This window comes from Salvelinus alpinus, chromosome 1, assembly GCF_045679555.1.
Source record: "Salvelinus alpinus chromosome 1, SLU_Salpinus.1, whole genome shotgun sequence".
In the NCBI taxonomy this organism is placed as follows: domain Eukaryota; kingdom Metazoa; phylum Chordata; class Actinopteri; order Salmoniformes; family Salmonidae; genus Salvelinus; species Salvelinus alpinus.
Genome location: NC_092086.1, coordinates 16747383 through 16763534, shown reverse-complemented (window position 1 = coordinate 16763534; position 16152 = coordinate 16747383). Strand labels below are relative to the sequence as shown.

Genomic DNA, 16152 nt, shown 5'->3' with positions numbered 1-16152 from the left:
ACGGATACTATAGCTACAGACAGACAACCACAGACACATACTGTGGCCACAGCTGGATAACCACAGACACATACTGTGGCCACAGACATGTAACTACAGACACATACTGTGGCTACAGACGGATACTATAGCTACAGACAGACAACCACAGACACATACTGTGGCCACAGCTGGATAACCACAGACACATACTGTGGCCACAGACATGTAACTACAGACACATACTGTGGCTACAGACGGATACCATAGCTACAGACAGACAACCACAGACACATACTGTGGCCACAGCTGGATAACCACAGACACATACTGTGGCCACAGACATGTAACTACAGACACATACTGTGGCTACAGACGGATACCATAGCTACAGACAGACAACCACAGACACATACTGTGGCCACAGCTGGATAACCACAGACACATACTGTGGCCACAGACATGTAACTACAGACACATACTGTGGCTACAGACGGATACTATAGCTACAGACAGACAACCACAGACACATACTGTGACCACAGACATGTAACCACAGACACATACTGTGGCCACAGACATGTAACTACAGACACATACTGTAGCTACAGACGGATACTATAGCTACAGACAGACAACCACAGACACATACTGTGGCCACAGACATGTAACCACAGACACATACTGTGGCCACAGACATGTAACTACAGACACATACTGTAGCTACAGACGGATACTATAGCTACAGACAGACAACCACAGACACATACTGTGGCCACCGACATGTAACCACAGACACATACTGTGGCCACAGACATGTAACCACAGACACATACTGTGGCCACAGACATGTAACTACAGACACATACTGTAGCTACAGACAGACAACCACAGACACATACTGTAGCTACAGACAGACAACCACAGACACATACTGTAGCTACAGACACACACTGTAGCTACAGACAGACAACCACAGACACGTACTGTAGCTACAGACACACACTGTAGCTACAGACATGTAACTACAGACACATACTGTAGCTACAGACAGACAACCACAGACACATACTGTAGCTACAGACAGATAACCACAGACACATACTGTAGCTACAGACACACACTGTAGCTACAGACAGACAACCACAGACACGTACTGTAGCTACAGACACACACTGTAGCTACAGACATGTAACTACAGACACATACTGTAGCTACAGACAGACAACCACAGACACGTACTGTAGCTACAGACACACACTGTAGCTACAGACATGTAACTACAGACACATACTGTAGCTACAGACAGACAACCACAGACACATACTGTAGCTACAGACATGTAACTACAGACACATACTGTAGCTACAGACAGACAACCACAGACACGTACTGTAGCTACAGACACACACTGTAGCTACAGACATGTAACTACAGACACATACTGTAGCTACAGACAGACAACCACAGACACATACTGTAGCTACAGACATATAACTACAGACACATACTGTAGCTACAGACAGATGGCCACAGACCAGTGGCGGTCAGTGCCGTTTAAGATTTAAATACATATATATTATGAGCCCGGCTGTATTTCTATTCCAGCATATTGGATGACTGTCATTCATATTCCTTTCACCCAGCTCAATGTTACATCCATAGGTTGAGGCTGCTACATGATACTAGAATGTTCCCTGTACCCATCATGAGGTTGCTACAACGTAGCCTATGAATGACAGTTCACAACGTAGGTGCACACAGGTCGAGAGAATGTTGAGGAATCAAGGTGACAGACAGTGACACATTCAATACCGCCTTTCACACTCTTGCCTGCATCTAGCTGATCTAGGGTGTAATCATTAGTCCAACAGTTGCAAACGAGAGTTTCTATTGGACAAATTCAGGTATGTTTATCCCGTTTTTTTCAACAGAATCGGTGCAATGAACACACCCCTGATCACACGCAAACACAGTTCTCTTTCATAGCAGCCATGTACAAACAGCTCATTGTATTTATAAATTCCTTCTCACATCTATCTACGTGCTCTCCTCCTCTCACCTTTTCCCTTCGCTTGTGGACTTCAGTGAACAACACATTAGCTGTCTGTGACCAGGCGAAAAAAAACCTTTCCAAGCCAAACCTTCATATCATGACCGCTAACCGCTACACACAGCCTACATTGTTGTCACGTCATAGTCAACATAGCTACTAGAACTAACCCGTTAGTGAACCTGCTACAATCATGCAGAACAGTGTACAGTCAGCATGCAGTTTAGCAGTTACACAGACAGGCCCTACATTAATAAAACCAAAAGCTACCTAGACTTGGAAGAGTTCCAGTTTTGGATAGTCATAGCCAGCTAGCTAACAAAGCATCCCTCTCTGTTTGAGCCGGGTGTTTCAGTAGGCTAAACGAGCTAGCTACATTAGCTAGCTAAGTAAGTGAAAACAAATGTGAAATATAGCTATAGTAGCTCTCTCTCTCACTGTCTATCTCACCCACTCTTCTCCTTCATTTAAAAATACATTTAAAATGTATTCGTTAAAAACGGTTGAACTATTGTCTTTCTCTTTGAGTCAACTACTCACCACATGTTATGCACTGCAGTACTAGGCTGGCTGCAGCTTACGCTTTCACTACTAGATTCCGGGCTACACCCTGGTACTGCTGTAGTTTTAATCAATTATTTGGTGGCATGTGAAAAAGGGTAATTTTTTTATATTTCACAATTTGCATTTTTATGAAATTCACTCTGAGGAGCCTCCACTGCTACAGACACATGGCTACAGACACACGGCTACAGGAGGTACCGACACAGAGCTACAGACAGAGCTGCAGACACATGGCGACAGACACATGGCTACAGACACAGAGCCACAGACACACGGCCACATGAGCTACAGACACATAGTTACAGACACACGGCCACAGGAGCTACAGACACATGGCTACAGACACAGAACTGCAGACACCACAGACACAGAGGCACAGACACAGAGCAACAGACGCATCACTGCAGAAAATACAGACACAGAGTTACAGGGCTACAGGCACAGGGCTACAGACACAGAGTTACAGGGCTACAGGCACAGGGCTACAGACACAGGGCTACAGGCACATGCCTACAGACACAGAGTTACAGACACATCACTGCAGAAAATACAGACACAGAGTTACAGGGCTACAGACACAGAGTTACAGGGCTACAGACACAGAGTTACAGGGCTACAGACACATTGCTACAGACACAGAGTTACAGGGCTACAGACACATTGCTACAGACATAGAGTTACAGGGCTACAGACACAGTGCTAAAGACACATGGCTACAGACACATGGCTAAAGACACAGGGCTACAGACACATGGCTACAGACACATGGCTACAGACACAGCGTTACAGGGCTACAGGCACAGGGCTATAGCCACATGGTCACAGACACGGGGCTACAGACACATGGCCACAGACACATGGCCACAGACACATGGTCACAGACGCGGGGCTACAGACACATGGCCACAGACACATGGCCACAGACACATGGTCACAGACGCGGGGCTACATACACATGGCCACAGACACATGGCCACAGACACATGGTCACAGACGCGGGGCTACATACACATGGCCACAGACACAGGGCTACAGACAACATGGTCACAGACACGGGGCTACAGACACAGAGCTACAGACACAGGGCTACAGACAACATGGTCACAGACACGGGGCTACATACACATGACCACAGACACAGGGCTACAGACAGCTTGGTCACAGACACGGGGCTACAGACACAGGGCTACAGACACAGGGCTACAGACACAGGGCTACAGACACAGGGCTACAGACACGTACCGTAGACTCAGTCAGTCCTCCTACAGACACGGTCAACCCCAGTAGTGTGTGGTACTGGTATTGGGGCAGTCTCAGCAGCTGGGTGATGTGGGGGAAGGCCTGCGACGGAGCATTCCAGTTCAGACTCTCTGTCCCTTCACTGAGAGCACAGAGACACACACACACAGGGTCAATTTAGTTTTTCAATTCAATAAGTGAACTGAAATGTAAATCTTTCATTGAAATGTGCCCACTGTATGAGATTACCCAGAGCCATCCATAGAGTCTTGTATGAGATTACCCTGAGCCATCCATAGAGTCTTGTATGAGATTACCCTGAGCCATCCATAGAGTCTTGTATGAGATCACCCCGAGCCATCCATAGAGTCTTGTATGAGATTACCCAGAGCCATCCATAGAGTATTGTATGAGATTACCCAGAGCCATCCATAGAGTCTTGTATGAGATTACCCAGAGCCATCCATATAGTCTTGTATGATATTACCCAGAGCCATCCATAGTCTTGTATGAGATTACCCAGAGCCATCCATAGAGTCTTGTATGAGATTACCCTGAGCCATCCATAGAGTCTTGTATGAGATTACCCTGAGCCATCCATAGAGTCTTGTATGAGATCACCCCGAGCCATCCATAGAGTCTTGTATGAGATTACCCAGAGCCATCCATAGAGTATTGTATGAGATTACCCAGAGCCATCCATAGAGTCTTGTATGAGATTACCCAGAGCCATCCATAGAGTATTGTATGAGATTACCCAGAGCCATCCATAGAGTATTGTATGAGATTACCCAGAGCCATCCATAGAGTATTGTATGAGATTACCCAGAGCCATCCATAGAGTATTGTATGAGATTACCCAGAGCCATCCAAAGAGTCTTGTATGAGATTACCCAGAGCCATCCATAGAGTCTTGTATGAGATCACCCCGAGCCATCCATAGAGTCTTGTATGAGATCACCCCGAGCCATCCATAGAGTATTGTATGAGATCACCCCGAGCCATCCATAGAGTATTGTATGAGATTACCCAGAGCCATCCAAAGAGTCTTGTATGAGATTACCCAGAGCCATCCATAGAGTCTTGTATGAGATCACCCCGAGCCATCCATAGAGTATTGTATGAGATTACCCAGAGCCATCCATAGTCTTGTATGAGATCACCCCGAGCCATCCATAGAGTCTTGTATGAGATCACCCCGAGCCATCCATAGAGTATTGTATGAGATCACCCCGAGCCATCCATAGAGTATTGTATGAGATTACCCTGAGCCATCCATAGAGTCTTGTATGAGATTACCCAGAGCCATCCATAGCCTTGTATGAGATTACCCAGAGCCATCCATAGAGTCTTGTATGAGATCACCCCGAGCCATCCAAAGATGCAGAACACATATCCAATATGCGTGTCATTAATGGATACATGGAATGCTCAAAAGGCACTAACATGGCGTCCAGTTGGCCAAACTCTTTAACGGCTCGGAGACGACTTCACTCTTTCAGATCACTCAAGTCCCTCGGGGGGAATTCAGGCTAGGAGATGTTTCTGGACAGGGCCTTACACTCAAAGGGAATAGTACAGTTCTCTAATCACTTCCTGACTGACTACTGATAGCTGCTTGCTTACTGGGACTGTGGTTGTCTCACTTAGCTACCTGATAACTACTCTGTTGAGGGATAATGTAGTGACTGTGATATGTGGATATCTCACCTAGCTACCTGATAACTACTCTGTTGAGGGATAATGTGGTTGTCTCACCTAGCTACCTGATAACTACTCTGTTGAGGGATAATGTAGTGACTGTGATATGTGGTTATCTCACCTAGCTACCTGATAACTACTCTGTTGAGGGATATTGTGGTTGTCTCACCTAGCTACCTGATAACTACTCTGTTGAGGGATAATGTGGTTGTCTCACCTAGCTACCTGATAACTACTCTGTTGAGGGATAATGTGGTTGTCTCACTTAGCTACCTGATAACTACTCTGTTGAGGGATAATGTGGTTGTCTCACCTAGCTACCTGATAACTACTCTGTTGAGGGATAATGTGGTTGTCTCACCTAGCTACCTGATAACTACTCTGTTGAGGGATAATGTGGTTGTCTCACCTAGCTACCTGATAACTACTCTGTTGAGGGATAATGTGGTTGTCTCACCTAGCTACCTGATTACTACTCTGTTGAGGGATAATGTGGTTGTCTCACCTAGCTACCTGATAACTACTCTGTTGAGGGATAATGTGGTTGTCTCACTTAGCTATCTGATAACTACTCTGTTGAGGGATAATGTGGTTGTCTCACTTAGCTACCTGATAACTACTCTGTTGAGGGATAATGTGGTTGTCTCACCTAGCTATCTGATAACTACTCTGTTGAGGGATAATGTAGTGACTGTGATATGTGGTTGTCTCACCTAGCTACCTGATAACTACTCTGTTGAGGGATAATGTAGTGACTGTGATGTGGTTGTCTCACCTAGCTTCCTGATAACTACTCTGTTGAGGGATAATGTAGTGACTGTGATATGTGGTTGTCTCACCTAGCTACCTGATAACTACTCTGTTGAGGGATAATGTGGTGACTGTGATGTGGTTGTCTCACCTAGCTTCCTGATAACTACTCTGAGCGATAATGTAGTGACCGTGATATGTGGTTGTCTCACCTAGATACCTGATAACTACTCTATTGAGGGATAATGTAGTGACTGTGCTATGTGGTTGTCTCACCTAGCTACCTGATAACTACTCTGCTGAGGGATAATGTGGTTGTCTCACCTAGCTACCTGATAACTACTCTGTTGAGGGATAATGTGGTTGTCTCACTTAGCTATCTGATACCTACTCTGAGCGATAATGTAGTGACCGTGATATGTGGTTGTCTCACCTAGATACCTGATAACTACTCTGTTGAGGGATAATGTGGTTGTCTCACCTAGCTTCCTGATAACTACTCTGAGCGATAATGTAGTGACCGTGATATGTGGTTGTCTCACCTAGCTTCCTGATAACTACTCTGAGCGATAATGTAGTGACCGTGATATGTGGTTGTCTCACCTAGCTTCCTGATAACTACTCTGAGCGATAATGTAGTGACCGTGATATGTGGTTGTCTCACCTAGCTTCCTGATAACTACTCTGAGCGATAATGTAGTGACCGTGATATGTGGTTGTCTCACCTAGCTTCCTGATAACTACTCTGAGCGATAATGTAGTGACCGTGATATGTGGTTGTCTCACCTAGATACCTGATAACTACTCTGAGCGATAATGTACTGACTGTAATGTGGTTGTCTCACCCAGCTACCTGATAACTACTCTGAGCGATAATGTAGTGACCGTGATATGTGGTTGTCTCATCTAGCTACCTTCAGATGTAAGTCACTTTGGATAACATCATCTGCTAAATGACAGCAATGTAAATGTGTTTAGACTCACGTAGGGAAGATGGCGAGCAGCTCCTCTCGGTGGGGGATGTGAGGTACTGCAGGGTTGTTACTATGGAGGAGCCTGACGAACACTGATCCAGCATGGGCCCTGTAGCGGTCGATCTTCTCTGCTGACTGCTGGGCCAAGCTACACATCATACCATTCACCCTGAGGAGGAGAGGAGGAGAGGAGAGATGAGAGGAGGAGATGAGAGGAGGAGGAGAGGAGGAGAGATGAGGAGAGATGAGAGGAGGAGAGGGATGATAGGAGGAGAGGAGATGAGGAGAGGGATGAGAGGAGGAGAGATGGAGGAGAGGAGGAGCAATAGATAAGAGCAGGAGAGGAGAGAGGGATGAGAGGAGGAGAGACGAGTGGGAGGAGAGGAGAGAGGGATGAATGGAGGAGAGATGAGTGTGAGAAGAGGAGAGAGGGATGAGTGGAGGAGAGATGAGTGGGAGAAGAGGAGAGAGGGATGAGTGGAGGAGAGATGAGTGGGAGAAGAGGAGAGAGGGATGAGTGGAGGAGAGATGAGTGGGAGAAGAGGAGAGAGGGATGAATGGAGGAGAGGAGGAGAGGAGAGAGGGATGAATGGAGGAGAGGAGGAGAGGAGAGAGGGATGAATGGAGAGGGAATTAAAAGATGAGAATGTAAAAAGGAGGTCAGGGAGGAAATGAATGGAGAGGTACAGCTATCATCCCCAATAATATGTCATAACACCTTTCCCACCTTCTATATAGCATGCTTATAAATGATCTATGAAGCATCTATGAAGGCCTTATGAAGGGTTTATGAGGGCTTTATAAAGGTGTTAGTTTAAAGTGGTACAGTGTGATTGAGGAAGTTAATTCCATTGCTACTCACAGGTCTGGTGAGAGTAGTTGTGGAGCGGTGCCCACCACACACAGAGTCACCTCCATCAGGCTAGTCATGGCTGCCTCTCTCACCCTGGAGAGGAGGAGGACAGAGATGAATAACTTAAACACACAGAGTCACCTCCATCAGGCTGGTCATGGCTGCCTCTCTCACCCTGGAGAGGAGGAGGACAGAGATGAATAACTTAAACACACAGAGTCACCTCCATCAGGCTGGTCATGGCTGCCTCTCTCACCCTGGAGAGGAGGAGGACAGAGATGAATAACTTAAACACACAGAGTCACCTCCATCAGGCTGGTCATGGCTGCCTCTCTCACCCTGGAGAGGAGGAGGACAGAGATGAATAACTTAAACACACAGAGTCACCTCCATCAGGCTGGTCATGGCTGCCTCTCTCACCCTGGAGAGGAGGACAGAGATGAATAACTTAAACACACAGAGTCACCTCCATCAGGCTGGTCATGGCTGCCTCTCTCACCCTGGAGAGAAGGAGGACAGAGATGAATAACTTAAACACACACACCTGAAATGCCACTAGTCAAGGCACCGCCCCCGGGTCATAAAAGCTAATATTCAAATCAGTTTGTCATGTCCCGAGGGCAGCTTTTGTTTGTGTGATACGGTAATCAGGACATCTACTCTAATGGCATGCCCTGAGAGGGGAGACACAGTGTGTGTGTGCCTAAGTGTGTGTCTGTGTGTGCCTAAGTGTGTGTCTGTGTGTGCCTGTGTGTGAACGCGCGTGCAGAGCGACAGTTAACAGGTGGAGAGAATGCTGTAAAAGGGGTCCAGTTCATTAGACAGACAGACAGACAGACAGACAGACAGACAGACAGACAGACAGACAGACAGACAGACAGACAGACAGACAGTTGATGTAATATTAAGGCTGTAATAAGGAGTAAAGGTCATAGATCAGATTCATTATTCTCTACAAGCCTCCTCCCTAAGTGTGTTTAATTCACTGCTTTAGCACACTCTGCCAACCCGGATGTCTTAGCCGTGTCTGAATCCTGGCTTAGGAAGACCACCAAAAACCCTGAAATGTCCATCCCTAACTATAACATTTCCCGACAAGATAGAACTGCCAAAGGGGGCGGAGTTGCAATCTACTGCAGGCTGCAGAGTTCTGTCTTACTATCCAGGTCTGTACCCAAACAATGAGCTTCTACTTTTAAAGATCCACTTCTCCAGAAACAAGTCTCTTGTTTCTGGAAAAGGGGGTAAAATTAAAAAAGGGGGTAAAATTAAAATATATATATAAATAAAGAAATAAAAATAAATAAATAATCAAGGTTAAATCAATCAGAAACAGATATCATTGCCACAGGACTGTCCTGTTAGAACAAAAGGTATGATGATTCAACCTCACGACATGTCTCTCCTTCCTCCTCTCTTCCTCCACCTCACAGAGGAATGTGTCCCCACTGGAGAAGGGAGAGAGAGAGAGAAAGACGGAACGACAGAGAGAGAGAAAGACAGGAAGAAGGACAACGAGAGTGACAGCGAGAGAGACAGACAGAGCGAGAGAGAGACAGAGAGAGAGAGAAAGAGAGAGAGACAGAGAGAGAGAGAGACAGAGAGAGAGAGAGAGAGAGAGAGACAGATAGAGAGAGACAGACAGAGAGACAGAGGGAGAGAGAGACAGACAGACAGAGAGGATAGACCGAGAGAGATCAAACAACAAAGAGAAAGAGAAAAGGAGAAAGTCCGTCCCACAGCAGGCCCAGGTGACACGCCAGGTGACATTCCTGTCAGGTAAACTAACTAAGTAAGCATTGCCCGGGGACACCAGGTGTGACACATGCCTGTAGGGCAGGGAGAGGAGTCTTGAAGGGGAGCGTTCCAGCCCCTCTGGGCAGGGGTAAACTTGGGGTAGTGTGTGTGTGTGTGTGTGTGTGTGTGTCTCACTCACCAGGCTCCTACGTCTCCTCTGCTGTCCAGTGTGTAGTCAGTCATACAGTCCAGCAGAGCTCTGTAGACAGCTGACACATTCCCCTCACACACCACAGAATCAGAACCCCCCAGGGCTGAAACCCCCGCTGCCACACACACCCTGACAGAGAGACAGGGAGATACACAATAAAACTACTTTGTATTGTTCATTTCACTGTTGTTTATTATCTACTTCACTTGCTTTGGCAATGTTAACATATATGTTTTCCATGACAATAAAACCTTTACATTGAAATGAAATTGAAAGAGAAAGAGAGAGAGAAAGTCTGAGTTGGATATATTGAAAGAAAAGAACAGTGAGTTAGAGAGGAAGGGTAAGATTCAGACAGAGTTAGATGGAGTTGGAGACGGAGTTAGACAGAGTTAGACAGAGTTAGACAGAGTTAGACAGAGTTAGACAGAGTTAGACAGAGTTGGACGGAGTTAGACGGAGTTAGACAGAGTTAGACAGAGTTGGACGGAGTTGGACGGAGTTAGACACGGAGTTAGACAGAGTTGGACGGAGTTGGAGACGGACGGAGAAAGAGGGGATAAAAGAGAGAAACATGAGGTGAGGACAGACATGAGAGACAGGGCCTGCAGGTACAACCAGCTGGCTGTTCACTTCTGACTACAACCCTAACAATACAACCTGTTACCCCAGAGGACAAACAACTAGACAGACAGACAGACAGACAGACAGACAGACAGACAGAGAGGGAGGGAGTTTACTTCTGACTACAACCCTAACAATACAACCTGTTACCCCAGAGGACAAACAACTAGACAGACAGACAGACAGACAGGGAGGGAGGGAGTCAGACAGGGAGAGAGGGAGGGAGGGAGAAAGGGAGAGGGAAGGAGACAGGGAGGGAGAGGTGGAGGAGTACAGGGAGGAGGAGTGGAGGTAGGAGGAGTAAAGGGGGAGTAGAGGAGAGGTGGAGGGGGATGAGTAAAGGGGGAGGAGTAGAGAGGTGGAGGGGTGGAGGGAGAAGGAGTAAAGGGGGAGGAGAGGAGAGGTGGAGGGGTGGAGGGAGGAGGAGGAAAGGGGGAGGAGGAGTAGAGAGGTGGAGGCGTGGAGGGAGGAGGAGTGGAGGGAGGAGGAGTAAAGGGAGAAGAGTAGAGAGTTGGAGGGGTGGAGGGAGGAGGAGTAAAGGGGGAGGAGAGGAGAGGTGGAGGATTACAGGGGGGAGGAGTAAAGGGGGAGGAGAGGAGAGGTGGAGGATTACAGGGGGGAGGAGTAAAGGGGGAGGAGAGGAGAGGTGGAGGAGTAAAGGGGGAGGAGAGGAGATAGATGAAGAAGAGGATGGAGGAGTGTAGAGGACAGACTCACTGTGCCATGGCCTTGGCAGCATCTCTCCTGGCCTCTGTGAAGCACACCTCCCTCTGACTACAGCTCTGCTGAAGACCTGACAGGATCTGATACACACAAGTCTGACATAACGTGTCCTGTTGAAACTGACCTGAGGCCACAACGCTGCTACAATAGAATAAGGTCATGGTGTTATTAACAGATGTATAGTACCTGGTGTAGTGTTATTAACAGATGTATAGTACCTGGTGTAGTGTTATTAACAGATGTATAGTACCTGGTGTAGTGTTATTAACTAACAGGTGTATAGTACCTGGTGTAGTGTTATTAACTAACAGGTGTATAGTACCTGGTGTAGTGTTATTAACTAACAGGTGTATAGTACCTGGTGTAGTGTTATTAACAGATGTATAATACCTGGTGTAGTGTTATTAACAGATGTATAATACCTGGTGTAGTGTTATTAACAGGTGTATAGTACCTGGTGTGGTGTTATTAACAGGTGTATAGTACCTGGTGTAGTGTTATTAACAGGTGTATAGTACCTGGTGTAGTGTTATTAACTAACAGGTGTATAGTACCTGGTGTAGTGTTATTAACAACAGGTGTATAGTACCTGGTGTAGTGTTATTAACAGGTGTATAGTACCTGGTGTAGTGTTATTAACAGATGTATAATACCTGGTGTAGTGTTATTAACTAACAGATGTATAGTACCTGGTGTAGTGTTATTAACAGGTGTATAGTACCTGGTGTAGTGTTATTAACAGATGTATAATACCTGGTGTAGTGTTATTAACAGGTGTATAGTACCTGGTATAAGTTATTAACAGATGTATAATACCTGGTGTAGTGTTATTAACAGATGTATAATACCTGGTGTAGTGTTATTAACTAACAGGTGTATAGTACCTGGTGTAGTGTTATTAACTAACAGGTGTATAGTACCTGGTGTAGTGTTATTAACTAACAGATGTATAGTACCTGGTGTAGTGTTATTAACAAATGTATAATACCTGGTGTAGTGTTATTAACTAACAGATGTATAGTACCTGGTGTAGTGTTATTAACAGATGTATAGTACCTGGTGTAGTGTTATTAACTAACAGGTGTATAGTACCTGGTGTAGTGTTATTAACTAACAGGTGTATAGTACCTGGTGTAGTGTTATTAAATAACAGATGTATAGTACCTGGTGTAGTGTTATTAACTAACAGATGTATAGTACCTGGTGTAGTGTTATTAACTAACAGGTGTATAGTACCTGGTGTAGTGTTATTAACTAACAGATGTATAGTACCTGGTGTAGTGTTATTAACAGGTGTATAGTACCTGGTGTAGTGTTATTAACAGATGTATAGTACCTGGTGTAGTGTTATTAACAGATGTATAGTACCTGGTGTAGTGTTATTAACAGATGTATAGTACCTGGTGTAGTGTTACTAACAGGTGTATAGTACCTGGTGTAGTGTTATTAACAGATGTATAGTACCTGGTGTAGTGTTATTAACTAACAGGTGTATATTACCTGGTGTAGTGTTATTAACTGACAGGTGTATAATACCTGGTGTAGTGTTATTAACAGATGTACAGTACCTGGTGTAGTGTTATTAACAGGTGTATAGTACCTGGTGTAGTGTTATTAACTAACAGATGTATAGTACCTGGTGTAGTGTTATTAACTAACAGATGTATAGTACCTGGTGTAGTGTTATTAACAGGTGTATAGAACCTGGTGTAGTGTTATTAACAGATGTATAGTACCTGGTGTAGTGTTATTAACAGATGTATAGTACCTGGTGTAGTGTTATTAACAGGTGTATAGAACCTGGTGTAGTGTTATTAACTAACAGGTGTATAGTACCTGGTGTAGTGTTATTAACTAACAGGTGTATAGTACCTGGTGTAGTGTTATTAACAGGTGTATAGTACCTGGTGTAGTGTTATTAACTAACAGATGTATAGTACCTGGTGTAGTGTTATTAACAGGTGTATAGTACCTGGTGTAGTGTTATTAACTAACAGGTGTATAGTACCTGGTGTAGTGTTATTAACTAACAGATGTATAGTACCTGGTGTAGTGTTATTAACAGGTGTATAGTACCTGGTGTAGTGTTATTAACTAACAGATGTATAGTACCTGGTGTAGTGTTATTAACTAACAGGTGTATAGTACCTGGTGTAGTGTTATTAACAGATGTATAGTACCTGGTGTAGTGTTATTAACAGGTGTATAGTACCTGGTGTAGTGTTATTAACTAACAGGTGTATAGTACCTGGTGTAGTGTTATTAACTAACAGGTGTATAGTACCTGGTGTAGTGTTATTAACTAACAGGTGTATAGTACCTGGTGTAGTGTTATTAACTAACAGATGTATAGTACCTGGTGTAGTGTTATTAACAGGTGTATAGTACCTGGTGTAGTGTTATTAACTAACAGGTGTATAGTACCTGGTGTAGTGTTATTAACTAACAGATGTATAGTACCTGGTGTAGTGTTATTAACAGATGTATAGTACCTGGTGTAGTGTTATTAACTAACAGATGTATAGTACCTGGTGTAGTGTTATTAACTAACAGGTGTATAGTACCTGGTGTAGTGTTATTAACAGATGTATAGTACCTGGTGTAGTGTTATTAACAGGTGTATAGTACCTGGTGTAGTGTTATTAACTAACAGATGTATAGTACCTGGTGTAGTGTTATTAACTAACAGGTGTATAGTACCTGGTGTAGTGTTATTAACAGGTGTATAGTACCTGGTGTGGTGTTATTAACTAACAGGTGTATAGTACCTGGTGTGGTGTTATTAACTAACAGGTGTATAGTACCTGGTGTAGTGTTATTAACTAACAGGTGTATAGTACCTGGTGTAGTGTTATTAACTAACAGATGTATAATACCTGGTGTAGTGTTATTAACAGGTGTATAGTACCTGGTGTGGTGTTATTAACTAACAGGTGTATAGTACCTGGTGTAGTGTTATTAACTAACAGGTGTATAGTACCTGGTGTAGTGTTATTAACTAACAGGTGTATAGTACCTGGTGTAGTGTTATTAACTAACAGGTGTATAGTACCTGGTGTAGTGTTATTAACTAACAGGTGTATAGTACCTGGTGTAGTGTTATTAACTAACAGGTGTATAGTACCTGGTGTAGTGTTATTAACTAACAGGTGTATAGTACCTGGTGTAGTGTTATTAACAGGTGTATAGTACCTGGTGTAGTGTTATTAACAGATGTATAATACCTGGTGTAGTGTTATTAACAGATGTATAATACCTGGTGTAGTGTTATTAACAGGTGTATAGTACCTGGTGTGGTGTTATTAACAGGTGTATAGTACCTGGTGTAGTGTTATTAACTAACAGGTGTATAGTACCTGGTGTAGTGTTATTAACTAACAGGTGTATAGTACCTGGTGTAGTGTTATTAACAGGTGTATAGTACCTGGTGTAGTGTTATTAACAGATGTATAATACCTGGTGTAGTGTTATTAACTAACAGATGTATAGTACCTGGTGTAGTGTTATTAACAGGTGTATAGTACCTGGTGTAGTGTTATTAACAGATGTATAATACCTGGTGTAGTGTTATTAACTAACAGATGTATAGTACCTGGTGTAGTGTTATTAACAGGTGTATAGTACCTGGTGTAGTGTTATTAACAGATGTATAATACCTGGTGTAGTGTTATTAACTAACAGGTGTATAGTACCTGGTGTAGTGTTATTAACTAACAGGTGTATAGTACCTGGTGTAGTGTTATTAACTAACAGATGTATAGTACCTGGTGTAGTGTTATTAACAGATGTATAATACCTGGTGTAGTGTTATTAACTAACAGATGTATAGTACCTGGTGTAGTGTTATTAACTAACAGGTGTATAGTACCTGGTGTAGTGTTATTAACTAACAGGTGTATAGTACCTGGTGTAGTGTTATTAAATAACAGGTGTATAGTACCTGGTGTAGTGTTATTAACAGGTGTATAGTACCTGGTGTAGTGTTATTAACTAACAGATGTATAGTACCTGGTGTAGTGTTATTAACTAACAGGTGTATAGTACCTGGTGTAGTGTTATTAACTAACAGATGTATAGTACCTGGTGTAGTGTTATTAACAGGTGTATAGTACCTGGTGTAGTGTTATTAACAGATGTATAGTACCTGGTGTAGTGTTATTAACAGATGTATAGTACCTGGTGTAGTGTTATTAACAGATGTATAGTACCTGGTGTAGAGTTACTAACAGGTGTATAGTACCTGGTGTAGTGTTATTAACAGATGTATAGTACCTGGTGTAGTGTTATTAACTAACAGGTGTATAATACCTGGTGTAGTGTTATTAACAGATGTACAGTACCTGGTGTAGTGTTATTAACAGGTGTATAGTACCTGGTGTAGTGTTATTAACTAACAGATGTATAGTACCTGGTGTAGTGTTATTAACTAACAGATGTATAGTACCTGGTGTAGTGTTATTAACAGGTGTATAGAACCTGGTGTAGTGTTATTAACAGATGTATAGTACCTGGTGTAGTGTTATTAACAGGTGTATAGAACCTGGTGTAGTGTTATTAACTAACAGGTGTATAGTACCTGGTGTAGTGTTATTAACTAACAGGTGTATAGTACCTGGTGTAGTGTTATTAACAGGTGTATAGTACCTGGTGTAGTGTTATTAACAGGTGTATAGTACCTGGTGTAGTGTTATTAACTAACAGATGTATAGTACCTGGTGTAGTGTTATTAACAGGTGTATAGTAC

General features: G+C 43.7%; 1 protein-coding gene across 3 annotated transcripts in view; it reads right to left on the bottom strand.

Moving 5' to 3' along the window:
* Positions 1-16152, bottom strand: part of tbcd (tubulin folding cofactor D) — a 131939-nt gene that overhangs the window by 19165 nt on the left and 96622 nt on the right. The window contains exons 28-33 of one of the 3 annotated variants that reach the window (XM_071395046.1): positions 11403-11488; positions 10050-10190; positions 8580-8613; positions 8123-8172; positions 7271-7429; positions 3839-3977 (exon numbers count right to left, since the gene is read on the bottom strand). In XM_071395046.1, coding sequence (XP_071251147.1) covers positions 3839-3977; positions 7271-7429; positions 8123-8172; positions 8580-8613; positions 10050-10190; positions 11403-11488 — 609 coding nt within the window. Of the gene's footprint in view, positions 1-3838; positions 3978-7270; positions 7430-8122; positions 8207-8500; positions 8535-8579; positions 8614-10049; positions 10191-11402; positions 11489-16152 lie in introns of all 3 variants that reach the window. The other 2 variants (XM_071395126.1, XM_071394966.1) reach the window with 2 other exon arrangements.